Genomic DNA, 14,980 nt, shown 5'->3' on the forward strand with positions numbered 1-14,980 from the left:
GTCTTGTTTGTGTATACTGATTGTCAAAGCTCGAATATACCTGCACCTGGGCCTTCGACATTATGTATCAAACATTAATTTGTTTTATGAAAGGAAATGACTGAAAGACTTTTTATGAAATATCATGAGTCAGACCCAATAAGGGCTATCTATACATGCTTTCCTTGTCTGGTTTCTTTTTTCTTTTTTTTTACAAGCAATAATAATATATTATTATAGGCTTGCAGATAAGAGTCATGAGACCCATAGGGTAGGAGGCTATCTCCTGTTTACACCCCCTGGACATAATTCTAGTAGCCTATGTCGCAGGGACTTACTATGAGCTCAAATTGAGGCCAAGCGGGGAGGCATTGGCTCCCTTTGTTAGAGACTTTGGTATGACTCGGGAGTCGGGGACCTCCTAATCTCAGGGCGGACACTCTACCGCAATGCCACTGAGCTGGTTCTACAAGACATAGATTTGTACATTTGTGTGCCCTTATCTGCAACATTCATGTTTCTTGCCTTTTGATATATAGGTTCTTGAATGTTTTATTTATCTTATTTTAAAAAAAGAACATGAATAAAAACATGAATACATTTTGTTTGCCGGTGATATGTTTTGGCGCATCTTACATCTACAGTATATATAATTAGTGAGCCCTGTTTGCATGTGTGTGCGTCCGAGGTCCCACAGCAGGCCAGTAGTCCACGTTTCCCCAAAGTTGGCACGAATATCGATGCTCATGGGTTTGGCTTTAGTTAGGCTACTTTCCCTGCTATACATTTTCATACAATTCATAGAAATGGCACAAGTAGTAATTTTTTTGCCCAGATTATGGCCACCAGGGGAGGAGCTCTACTGTGTTTGCTTGCCATCTACACTGTATACTGGAAGCTGCAAAGACAACACATTCTCATTCCCGATGGTCAGGATAAAATACAATGTTGCAGTGCTGGTCAAAGGCGGGTTAGTTAATTGTTACAGTAAAGAAGCAATGTTGAATATTTTGTTATCGTTGGATAAGAAGACAATTTCATGCTGTATTGATGTTGGTACCATAGAAGAGATACTGTGACAGGCAAACACAAACAAAATAACAATTCGTCTACATTCTCTAATTGTGTAGACTTCTTGTAATGTAGTAAGTAGGCCTAATGCAGATGCTTAACAATAAATTAACTCTTGAGAGTGTAAAATGAACCCATAAGGGTCCATTTGGTTTCCAATACATAAATACATAAATACATAATATTAATAATATATTTATAATAATATAGTAATAATAATTATTATTGAAGTGCTGGGCTTAGCCACTTAAACCCTATACTTCATTGGCCGATTATTTGGTCTCTTACTTTTCTACCTCCACACCAAATTCAGTCTTTTCGTTCACTGAAAATAGTTAATGACTATGTACAAACTCACTTTTTAGATCTGCTATTTTTGGTGAACGTTCGTTTGCCTATTTTCGCGGAACATTCGGCAGTTATGACATATGCCCGGACTATAGGAACGCTGGGGTTCACGTGTTCAACCTTTATTGTCAGCTATGCATGCTGGCGAGGCCGGGGGACCATGATGCAGCATCTGTTTCATCACAACGTGTGAATATCTCAGGTGTCTCTCTGCCATCGGAGGGCCCAGCACCATCTTCAAGGCGAGTCGACCATGTGGTATATGGCTGCAGAATAACCAATGTCTTCAGGAGGACTTGGATTGTCAGTGTGATCAAAGAGAAGGGGGCTGGGCAGTTTTGGGATGTGGCTGACTGGGGAGATGAGAAAGACAAGTCTTTTATGTGTGAATGAGGGAGATGTAAAACTGATATTGATTAATGGTGAGAGGAGAGAAAAGGTAGAGCAGCCTGGGTATCTCATGGTACCCTGCTCTGCTTTCCCTTGTTAATTGATCTTGCTGGGGAAAGTAGAACAATGCAGACAAAGCAATGTCCTTTGTATTAGTTATGTTTAGAGTTAAACTACAGCATGGAATGCACCAGCACTAACAATATTCGTTGGTTTCCAAATAATACCCAAGTTCTGCTGGTAATGGCTGAGTGGACAGATGTATTGTTCTAAAGGGGTTCATGCATACACTGTTGCAGTCATAGCTTTTTGAATGGCACTTTAGTAACTAATTTGGGGCGAACAACTTCAGTAAACACAAACTTACTAGAAATATGGGAATATACAATATGATGCGTTTCTGATATTTCCTCTATAACAAATTATATTGAATTTAACATAGTAGGTAAAATTAATTTAACCAACTAAACCTATTACTATCACTTTACATTTATGTTATTTTGTTTGTTTTGCAGAGCTATGCGTGTGCACCAGCTGTCTTTCTCTTCCGGCACTATTTTTATTACCATTTTGGATTTGCTTTATAGGTGTAGGTGGAGGAGAGTAATCACATCATTGCATAACAGTATGAATGATCCTATCTGATTGTATTAAACAGCGTTACACTACGTTGAATTTATGGACAGAAAGTAGTTCATAAAATGGCTATGATGGATTTTTATGAAACAAAAACTTGACATGCATACAAACAGGATAACTTTCCATACAGCTTCAATATTGGTGTTGTTTAATAACCAGGACTTATCTGTTTCAATGAATGGGCTGTCAAGAGTTGGTATTGCAACTTAGGATGCCAGATCCTCATAGCATCATAGCATCTAAGTGGTTGGTGGCTACTGTAAACTGGTAGTTGCTGTTGCATGGCATTGTGGAGCCTCGGATTTACGGGCACTAGGGGTCAATTGCCATCCCTCTTCGAACTGCAGCCGTCCGTAGGTGCTCTTTGAGAACAGTTTTGAAGAATTCAAGGGATTCACATGTCTTCACATGGCTGTTGGTAGGCGTTCCACATTTTAGTGGCTGGACCGACTGACCTCCTGCAGGACCGACCGACATCCCGCGAGACCGACCATGGCGGTCAGCGTTTTGATCTCGCTCCTCCTGGAGATTGTTATTACTTTTGCAACATGCCGTGGTCTTATTTATTATAAAGAGTCATGCAAATCATGTTGTTCTACTCATAATGTATTCAGCGCTATTGTTCAATGTCATGGGTCCTTCCTGGGAATTATCCCACATTTTCATGTTCAGGACTTTGAGAGGTTGTTGTGGTATAAGCTGTGAAAGACTGTGTGACCTAGACAAGAATGGCAGAAAATGAAAATGAGATGGTGTGGGCAGTCTTTCAGACAGCGAAGACCGGATGGCCTGTCGCCAGACAAGAGCAGTGAAAAGGTCAAAGGAGTATTAGCCAACATAGACACTGTCACAAAGTGACTTGTGTGACACCTCTTGAGTGGGTGATGCCATCAGTTTGAAGCTGATGTGCTTAATCTGAGTGAAATTCTCTGAGTGAAGGCAAAATGCTACCCTCAGGAATGTGTGGGAGGGAGCCAACTCAGCAATAGGAAGAGAGAGAGAGTGGCATAGATAGAAATGGCAAAGGAGAGATGGGGAGGGTGGTTGCGCATGGAACAGAATCAACACAAAGTTAGTGTGTAGTGGCTGCCAAACCCATGTGAGAAAAATACCTCTCACACCCCATCTGGCTTAGAGGGCTCCCCATGGTTTATGTGCGTCAGCCAAACGGTTACAATCTCTGTCCAATTTCTGGCCCTGTGGTCCTTAATTGCAGACCCATAACCCCTGTCTTTAATTCAAGCATATGAAGGACTCTTGAGATAACCATATTAAAATGCCATTGGTTTGCAGGGAGGTCCTGGTGTTTGATAGTAAATAAATAATGGACGGAAGGACAGACTGCAACAGAGAAGCAATGTACTGATTTTGGAGGCGGCATGGCTTCCTTTTTTTATCTGTTATTTTACAAATCAAAACCTGTGCACATTCATTATAGTGGTCAAGAACCCCCATCTGCCATGAAAAAGAATCAAAACGTTTTTCCTCTCAAAAATAGCAGATATACAAGCACCCAGCGCGGCACGAAGTGACGTGCTGTGAGCTTGTAGATCTGCTATTTTTGAATAGCCAACATACAAATGGATAAGGTGATTACAATGATTGTGATGCTATGTTAACTACTTTTGTTTTAAAATAGAAAGGAGAGGTCGCACAACTCGTAGTCCCGATGCCAAAAATACTTTTATTGTTACCAATGTTGCCTTCTTCAGGGTACTTTTGTTTTAACATAATTTTATTGAAGGAATGTCACAGGAAGATATCAGTAGTAAAAACCCTTCAAGTTTTCATATGGACTTTACTTGTCCCCGGACCCCCAAGGTTAACTACTCAACATGTCTTCCTGTTGGTCTGTTGCAGACATTATTCTGTGTGCAACTTTGTCAGCCCGTGGCCCATTATCATTATAAAAACCTTTAAACTTACTGTACAGTCGACACACACCCCCTGCTGTGCACTTTTAACTTGCAAAGCTTAATTGAATTCCATTCAGCAGGTGTATAAACGCATGCAGCTATGTCATTAACTCATCCCTGATAATTACCCTATTGTTAATCTAAATGGAACACTCATGCGTACATTTTTTTTAATCTCCCCTCTACATACAGTAGAGTTGCGTGGAGACTGCTTTAACAAGCTCTGCTAAGGAGAGGACCATGAGTTTGGATTGACATATTCGCTCCCCACCTCTTCACCTGCACGCACGCACGCACGCACGCACGCACGCACGCACGCACGCACGCACGCACGCACGCACGCACGCACGAACGCACGCACGCACGCACGCACGCACGCACGCACGCACGCACGCACGCACGCACGCACGCACGCACGCACGCACGCACGCACGCACGCACGCACGCACGCACGCACGCACGCACGCACACACACACACACACACACACACACACACACACACACACACACACACACACACACACACACACACACACACATCCCTTACTACTCCTGACAGCGATTAGCAGTGGCAGAACCCTATACAAAGCTACCTTGGACAGAATGAAAGCACTGATCATAAAGTTATTCCATTCATCCAGTGAGGAGATTAGACATACATTGTCTGCACAATGGATGTCCTTACTGCTGCCTTCCTATACTTCTTCACTGTCATGGCCTCTCCAGTTTAAATCACTTGTGCACCATCACTAAATCACTAAATGCACCATTTGTCAACGTCGGGTTTGGGGACACCTGGTGGTCCCCGGACCCTACGTTGAGAAACAATGCTCTAAATACGTGCTACAATATTATAAAAAATATATATTAACAGCGGAGGAGTATGTCAGGCAGGTCATGTTAACATCAAATCTGGAAATGAAGTATAGACCTAATGTTTACAAAACAGCAATTCCTGGAGAGATAGGAAAGAGTTTTGGTGTTGTTTTTTAACTGATTAGATTTCTCGGAGGAGAAAACCTTGCACTCCAGATATTGGAATTGATTCAGTTCACTGCAGCGTTCCAGATATTTACCTTCTAGCTAATTGTGAGAGGCAGGCCCCATTCAACACAGGAAGGCTAAGACACACTGAGGACCAATGCATTTTCTTCTATGTCCTTTGGACCACTGCCACATGCTCCATTAAAAGGGTTGGCTCATTCTGAGAGGCTTTTTACAGAACAGAACCGCCCTGATGTCTGACTTCAGCTGCTTTACAAAGTGGGAGTAACAGTATAATATTAGAAGAACACTGGCAAAATGACTGCTTGCTGCTTTTGATTCCGTGGGACAATAATGTGTTATAGTCAGTATTTATATCTACAGCTGATTCTCAACCTTTTTAATTTCAAGGACCTCTATCCAGTTTGATATGCATTAGGTCACGGACCCCACCATTTTTTAAATCTCTGGGAGCCAAGTCTATAAAATAAGTGTTTTTAATTGAATTCATTTAAATCACAATTGGGTCCCCTGGAAACAATTTGTAATTTTGTTACAAGTAGTACAAGTAGTGGCCCTTAGTAGTTGTTGAGAATTTGACACATGCACATATGTCAGTTTGCTTCTAAATATAGATGTGAAAGTGGGCCATATATGTTTTCATGAAGGTCAAGGATGAGCAAGTATAATTTGCTAACCACTTGTACCTTAGAGAGTGGTCACACTTGCCTTGATTGCGCGATGATGGGTCTGATCGTTTCCTGATTGATGATCATTTCCGATGCACTTAAAAAAACCCTTCAAACTCTCTCCTATGATTGCCTCATTCCCTTGAAATCTAAATGAATACAGAGATTGACGACAAGGTTAATAATGAGCCAACTCAGTGGCCACAGCAGGATGTAATTTATCAGAAGTATAGCCTAGATGATGGGGCTGTCCATAAGTACAGTAATATCGCAAAAGGGACGGTCACATCATTGTAAAACAAGGACATAGTAATAATGTGTCAGGTGAAAGAGGCACTGTCTCCCCCTTTTTGCCTTTGTTTTCCCCCCACATTATTGTTATTATTATTTTAGTAACGTGTATGTTTCTCTGTCACAAATAATTATACGACACTATTAGAAATCGAAAACTATTATTTCAACTTGCGCAAGTCCATTTGGATGCATATTGTCGGGCTTTGGAGATAAATTTGGAGCGTATTCTGCAGGCACACGCCGTTGTCTTTTGCTGCTGCTGCGGCTGTACAGGCTGCTAGTAGCGTTGCCCCGTCCACCACAGGGTGCAAACACACAGACACAGTGGATTATTTTTGAGCGAGCAAAAAGATTATTTGCCATTTTTTACTATTTTAAAAAACCTTTTAAAATATAGTTAAAATAGATGATCTACAAGCTCACAACGATATACATTGATTAGATAATAACATTAACCTTGTGTTTCTGTGGAGAAGTTTCCTTAAAGTCAACGTGCTCTACCACCTTTGCATGAAAGGATTGCACCACTGGTCAACATGCTGCCGTTTTCGCTACTAGCCTACACTCGTCTCCGACTCTCCGTCTCGCTTGAAGTTTGCAATTGCATACTACAGATCCAAGATCAGTGGGCGTATCCACCACACACAATCATGTAGGTGGGGTGACGTCACCACAGCCGTGCATGCATGCACAGACACAGCGGAGCCAAATAAGCCTATCTCACAGAATTTCCCCGCCCCCCTTAATACGCCCCCTTTCGGGGTTAGTGGTGATAGCGTGACGTCACTCCATAGACGCTTCATGTTAACAGAGGTAATTTAAGAAGTCTACAACTTTTGTTTTCTCAAGGTAAGGTTTGTTCTATCTGTTCGAGCTGATTTACCATATTGTTTGCTTCATAATAATATTGGTCTGTCACATTTTTACATTAGAAAATGTACTTAGATTCTCCAGAGAAAAAAACGTGTAAATGCTCATGTTAAAGTCACCACTATTTACCGGAAGTGGGCGTGAAAAACGGACTGTGAGATAGGCCTATTGAAGACTGATGAGAACAGTTTGCGGAACCGTTCATAAAACTAGAAGCAGCCAATCAGGATAGGCCTTCAGTATGACTAGGTCGCGACAAAAAAGACCCTCACTGCCTGCTGCATTTCACAAGGCAAAACGTTGGTGAAACATCTGTGAACGGAAAGCTAAAATATAACATAATTTATTTCTAGTGTCGGTGTAAATAGCATACTGTATCTACAAGCTCACAACGTGGCACATTGTCAGCTATTTTCAGACATGGCATGCAACCAAGTATAAATCATGCATAATTTGCCATGTGATGTGGCTCATTTGAGTCTGTCTTTTTGTACCCTACAGATCAGGAGCGGATAGTAAAAGACTCCTCTTATGAGCAAGAAGGCAAGGTGCAGTTTGTTATTGATGCTGTCTATGCGATGGCACATGCCCTTCACAATATGCACAGGGAACTATGCCCAGAGAAGGTGGGCCTCTGCTCCAAAATGGACTCCATCAACGGGACTCTGCTGCTCAAGCACATCCGCCGCCTCAACTTCGCAGGTCAGTCAAGTTTCTTTTGGAAAGTAATGCATGCTCATTTATCTTGCTGCGAGGTGATGTTCCCTCTTTCATATACCGTTGGGTGCAATTTAAACAGAGCAGCGATATGCATTGGAAAGGTATATAATGATTTCTGCTATCCTTTTTGAGAAATTATTTTCAAACTGTATTTCCAGGGTCAATAGAACATTTTTTTGCTCACAATTTTTATCTTTGCCAACAAGACTACTACTTATTTCCCCACATACTGTATAGTGCATTGATCTGAAAAGACTTTGGTCCTCGGTCTAGTGGGAATGTGCGTGCAAACTTTCACCTAAATCATGTTCATGATTTGAGGCATTTTGTTTCAAACGAACCAATCCTGCAAACTTGAAGCCAATCTTAGCCAATCGGGATGGAATATGGAAAATCGGATTGATCCGTGTTGATCGCATGCCTATAGAGATACTGTGTAGTGTGCACCGATTTGCGTGATGTATGGATAAAATCTCTAGGACTAATGTAAAAAATTGTGTTTTGCAAAAACCGGCCTCATGGTGTCGCTATAACAGACCATTCTGGAACATTTTGGGCAGGGAGTGTGTGTGCACAATTTCGTAGCGACAGGGCCGGAGATTAGCTGGTAACAGACGGAAGGACGAACACACGGACAGACAGGGGAGAAAACATAGTCTTTGCCATGCCTATTGGTGTGCAAAAAAAAACACGGCTTCTCACTTATTAGGATAGTAGTATGACTCATACTCGAAAACACCCGTCCTTGGTTCTGGTGACTCATACTGTATGAGTGACCAGAATCAAGGACGGGTGTTTCCAATTAATCTATCATGGTTAAAATGGAGTTTGAAGTTACAATGGGTTTGTATAGGAAGGGGGCGTGTCTGATAAATTGAATATCAAATATCTAAATACTGAGTTGAGCAATATAAAACTGTCTGGGGTGCTCACAAAAACCTGATTATAGACGAGAAAAGTGAAATACCCCTTCAACATTTTTTGTAATCCTTTTTTTCCGGTGCCAATGCCTGCCTAAACTGTAATCCTAGGCGCTACTCTCCCTCTGCCAACCTGGGGAGAGCCCTGAACGGAGCTCATGCTTCCTTCAATGCACAAGGAGTGAGCAGGCCACTTCTTATCACCTGAAAGATGGGAGTTTCCCCGGTAGGGTGTAACCCGTGGAAGGAACAGGTTATTCCAACCAGTTAATTTCCCCTCCATCAGGCGCCCTGGCTTACCAGGGGGAGGCAGTATAGAGACCAATTCCTTTCCCCTTCACCAGGCGCCCCGGCTGACCAGGGGGAGTCAGTATAGAGACCACGATTACTGCATCTTTTGTGAGGGTACCTATACCCTACCTAGGGGACAGGGGGAGAACATGCGGCTGTGGCTCAGGAGGTAGAGCAGGTCGTCCAATGATCCCTGGGTCGGCGGTTCGAATCCCGGCTCCTCCTGTCCACATGTCGAAGTGTCCTTGGGCAAGACACTGAACCCTACATTGCCTCCAATGAGTCGGTCGGTGCAATCTCGCCACCATTGGTGTGAATGTGGGAAGTGAGGACGCTGGCGTCGACTGTTCGCCGCTTCACCTCCCAATGTATGAATGAATGAACCATTGTAAAGCGCTTTGAGCACTTGGAAAAGCGCTATAAAAATGCAATTCATTATTATGCAAACTCCAGTCCACACAGAAAGGCCATTTTGCCGCACCTTAGGGTATGGGCGCTGATGGCGCAGAGGAGAGTACACGCCCTCAGCATCCCCTGCGGGAAATCGAACCCGGTCCTTCTAGCTGTGAGGCACCAGCGCTACCGACTGCGCCACCGTGTCCCTGTCTTCAGCCTTTTAATCAAAACAACTATTTTGATTTTTATAACCCTCCTATATAGCCTACTGTAACTACTGCACTAGCTACTGTCCAGTATACTGGAAATTCTGAAAGTGACAGGGGCCCTATGGAATGTTATGAGGTCATGAGCACAGTTTCTGGTTCAGATCTATAGCAGCACTAAAGAGTAAGGGCTCCAATGTCGTCGCAGCCTTTACCCGCGACACGGCCCGCAATTCAGCCGCTGCCCGAAAATTACGATTATAGGAGCTTCCTCTGTCCCTTAACGGTATTTTGGTCCAGTGTCACCCGCTATCCTTTTTGCCGACACCGGTATTTGCGCCTACACGCACGATCAATACACCAAATGAAAGCCCTAATTTCGTAGTTTACACAGAAATTTTAAAAATTAGTGAGATTTGAGCGAGTTGTGACTCAATGAAAAGACGAGTGTTCTTGGCTCTGTGGGGTGGGAGGAAAAAAAATAAAAACGACCCTTTGGGTGGGCAGGGTGCATCAAGACTTCAAGGCAGCAACACATCGCTCTTCCATGGGCTATATAGACCGTAAGGCTATGAAGCAATATAGAACTGGGCATAACGGGCAACGGATATGGGATCTCTTAAAGGCAATGGCACGTGGACTGGTGATTGGTCAATTATTGTAACGCCCAAACCACACCTATGCATAATATAACGGGTAACGGAGGTGTTTTAGGGATTTAGACAGGTAACCAAAATACCAACTTTAGTGGGGGAACACCCCTTCCCCACTGCTAAATCTCCAAACAGTGTATTTAGAAAGATGAGACGAAATTGGAGCCCTAAGTCTCACATGTGTAAGTGCTCAATTGGACCACAACTTCAGTTTCCCTTGCTGTTCATTGATATTGGAGCTGCAGCGGTATGTTAATGACTGTCTTAGCTTTCCGTATTTTAGATTTGGGAGACATGATCATATTACTACTGTAACGGTTAGACCGAATAAAAGATTATCAGGGGTGCCAAGAGGAAGAGCAAAATTCTAAGACAGCCTGACGACAGGCAGTAGTCATCATGCCTTGTTCAGCAGTCTTACGGTAGCTGGGTGGAAGCTGTTCATGAACCGCGTGGTATTGCCCTTGATACTGCGGTTGTTCTCCCAGGCACCAGAGTGCCAGTGAGTTGATCTCACTCGTCTTTGTTGACAATTTGTCAGGTCGTCCGCGCCCTTGATGATGGCAGATGTGATGCTACCCTTTCTTACTTCATATACTTGAGAAAGACCAATACGGGTCGAAACGTTGTATGTCCTGCCTGCTGTGATTGTGAATACATTTACCTGGAGCATTACAAAGTGAGTTGTGAGCCCTTGCTGGTATTGATATACACCCTCAGGGCGTCTTACTGGTCAGTATATATATATGGGCCTGGCCATAAATGGGCATATGGGGGGGGTCGGCGGTTGTGTAAAACACTTGTGCAGTTATAAACGTAAAAATCACACCTGTGTGAAGTGAGGGGCGCTCTTATCATCGTACAGGTACATCATCCAATACAAAAATAATATACTTCCTCATGAATTAATTTGTCAACTTATGTTATTATCTTTTAACCAAGACAAGATACAATGTTAAAAGAAAATATTCAATGTATTTAATGTTAATATAATTTAATGTTCATTGTCAATGGCATTTAATGTTTTTGTTGCCACAAAAAGCCGATTTGTTCAGACACATGGCGTAAATTCTCATTTCATTGTCAATGGAAAATGTGACACATGTTGTGATGAAAAGCTGTATATAGCCCCTCAAAAATGTGCGGAGAATGTCTGAAAAGTGGAAACTGACAATGAAAATGAACTGATTAATTACTGTAAGTAATCAAATGGCAGGTGTGGGGAATTTGGCAGGTGTAGGCTGGGGATGCCATGGCAATCAATTGGCTCAGGCAGAGCCTGGAAATTGGATAGGTGTGGGGACATTATTTAGGTCCACTAGCAGAGCCTGACCAGAGCCTTTTCTGGCAGTTCTGAACCGTGTATCCGACCAACTCAAGGCCGGGCACTGCACTCCCTGTGGTGGTGTGGAACGCGTGTGTCGAATTTATGTTCTCACCGCCTCCTGCTATTACTGGCACTCCCAGGTGAGCCTCCGTTTCCTTGGACTCGCTGGCATGAGTCATTCAGGACCTACATCATGGACTGACAGAAACTCAAGTCTGGACTGACTTGAGTGTAGTCTGGAAAAGAGCCACTCTAATCCACTGTCTTGGCACGGTGAGACAGCGGATATTTAAGATTGTGGACTGTGTCACATTGCTGGTCATTTCTCAGCCGCTCAGTATTATCCTCTGGAGGATTTTATTTCGCCAGCGTAAACAGCAAGATGAGGCGAGTCAGTTCATCAATATGAGGCCGATTTGAAGGGCTGGCTAAGCGTGTGTAAGTTTGGAGCAATACTAGATGAACTGATTAGAGACCAGTTGGCTGAGCACACAAACAACCCAAAGGTTTGGGAGAAATTGATTATGTCCCCGGATGACCTGACACTTAATAAGGCTGAGGAGATAGCTTTCCAATTTGAGTCAGTACTGGGTTTTGCCACTCAATTGGCTTGCACCTCAGTTTCCTCTACCAGGTCCCTCTCATTCAACTACCGGTATTCCAGTTCCCCTCCAGTACGTTTCCCACATAAACTATACACAGGACTCCAGTGTGTTGCTGCGGTAACTTCCGCTGGTCAATATGTGCAACCGGGACCCAGAACTGTCCCACCAGAGGGCATTGTTGTGAGAAGCAAACCCACTTTGCCAATGTGTGCCGTTCTGTTCTTCTATTGATCCAGCACCTACAATACACTCTGCGAGCTCTACTCGCCGCACCTTGGATTTAAAATCTGGTGGTTGCGTGGAGAAAGGTGTAGAGGAAGGTGTTAAATAAGGCAGTCCTCCCTGACAAGTACCCACAGCCTACAGCGCAATTAACAACTGACCACTCAGTTCCATGATTCCACCACATTCACCAAGATCCATCTCCACCAGGTTTATCTGCAGGTCTCGCTGCATAGCTGAAACTTCATTGCCTCTGTACATGGGGGTGTTTCGATACATCTTCTTAGGCTCTCCATTGAGGCGTTCCATGAAGCCTTTTGGGCTCAATACATGTTCATACATGGTCCAACCCCTGCTGTCCATACAATGAGTACCTTTAGCTAGAGATAGAGTTTGTGGGGTTCCCATGGAAGGCCGTGCAGCACTGTCAAGATGTGGTGTGGTGGCCTTGCATTAACAGGGACATCAAGGTCTTAGTGAGGGACCTTGTGAGGCAAGCTGTCTAGCAGCGCCAATGATACAACCTCCAGTGGTCCATGGTGGTGGTCTACTACGACCTACATTCCAAGTGACCTGAGGTGCTCTCCACTGGGACTGTTACCACATGTGTAGTAACTGACTTCCTAGACTCTGGATTTGGATTGGCTGAGGGGCTCCTGCGACTGTGTCACCAGCTTGTGGGCACAACAAAGTTCTCAACCATCAACGTCAGACCTATCTCCCGGCCTTCGGCCTGGCAAAGATAACCACCGACAGTACTAATTCAAGAGATGCAATACACTACATCACTAGTGTCATCCTAGGCAGATTAGCTATGATATGCAAATAGACCACTAAAGTTTGTTGTCATTGTATTGTCAAATAATGGTTTCTGGATCCCAAGGTTCACGATTGCATTGTATTGTATATTGCAATGCACACAAAGAATCACAAAGATGGCCTGTGGACAGGATATAGATGATGAACCATGACTTTAAAAGTGCAGTTATGATCGGCACACCACCGAGTTGAAGCTGCTACTGTAGGATCAGTAGAAAGATAATAGTAAATAATACATCTGTAATGCTGTAATATGATTTCGTTTACTTTTTCCTTATTTTTCCAACATTTCAGGCCATCTACTGTGCACTGCTGTTTATTCTACTACACACAATCTATCCTGACATAATTCAAAGTCACATTCTCCCTGATCATGTTCCCATTCTGTTTGAAACAACATCAGCTATGCCTTTGAAACACATCTGCATCAATACAGTATGTTCAGTTGTTGGGGATTCACTGATTGCAGGGGAAGTGGAGCAGGTGTGGTTCACTCAATGTCCTGTCCGTGTGCAACATTTTACAGTAATGCAACAAATGCATTACTTTATAAATCACTAAATCAAAACAAGGCAAATATTGTTTGTGCAGGAAGTCAGGGACTACTTTCTTTAAAAAATGTTCTTGTGAAATTTGTTTCATATTTGTTTTAATTTGGATTTGTCTATGATTTTCATATTTAGTAGTATTTAGTTTAATAAAAAGCCACATGTGATTTTAGAACGGCTAAGGGGTTTCAGACCCCTTAGCTGTTCTAAAATCACTGTATACTAGCCTCTTGGGGCTTATTGCTTTGATCTTCATCATGTGATAAGTGATGCACTCTATAAGAAATCCCTCAAGTCTTACAGTATATTCCCTCATTAATAGCAAACAAAACAGTCTTTGACAGAGAGATGAATCATTTTGAGGCTGGGGTAGGGGGGTATTCACTGAACAGTCACATATGCCATATTTAACTGCATATATTTGAAGACATTCCGTCTGGTGTGTCATCCATTCCCCACTGTGCTAGGGCCAACATGCCCTTTTCAGGCTGCATACATAATGAAACCCAACTGATGAAGGTCAAATGTCAGTACTTAAAGTGCAGCCCTGTTGTAATTACTCTGAGCGAGCAGTATCATTGGCCGACCCACATTGCACTTATTGTTCCATGCCAGTCCACTGAGCAAGTTGATGGCCGATAACCTTTGTAGTGGACCCCAGGTATGACAGAGGTACTGGCTTTGCTGGGATATTTCTTCCAGTGTGGTAATATTATATAGTTTAACCCTGTTGACTGGGGTCCCCCATAATTCTATACTTTGTCCCCTCCTTTTTCCCCTCTACACTAAATATCTTATCACTCTACAAGCTCACAATTTGTACTGTAACACTTTTAGCTGACTTTTGTCTTATTATGAAATGCCCATAGGGATAGAGAAGCTAGTATTCACATGCCTATACTAGACCCTAGAAGTTGTGATGCTTGTAATACCACAGGTAGTAGTTTTCAAGATATCTTGTTTAGGAGCAAAGGGTTAGACAGTCAGACAGTTTCATGGCAACCCAACCATTACAGTGACACTAGAGAAATACTCATGGTGTCACCCAAATCGCTAGGTTTCATCCTCCAGGGAGCAATACGCTCAGTGGTT

The 14,980-nt window shown here is 43.1% G+C and overlaps 1 protein-coding gene across 1 annotated transcript in view; it reads left to right on the forward strand.

Annotated features, from left to right (window-relative positions):
* grm4 (glutamate receptor, metabotropic 4) overlaps positions 1-14,980 on the forward strand; it is a 196,684-nt gene that overhangs the window by 148,505 nt on the left and 33,199 nt on the right. The window contains exon 6 of the mRNA XM_079509213.1: positions 7,683-7,883. Coding sequence (XP_079365339.1) covers positions 7,683-7,883 — 201 coding nt within the window. The remainder of the gene's footprint in view (positions 1-7,682; positions 7,884-14,980) is intronic.

Source organism: Electrona antarctica (assembly GCF_951216825.1).
Source record: "Electrona antarctica genome assembly, chromosome: 9".
Lineage (NCBI taxonomy): Eukaryota > Metazoa > Chordata > Actinopteri > Myctophiformes > Myctophidae > Electrona > Electrona antarctica.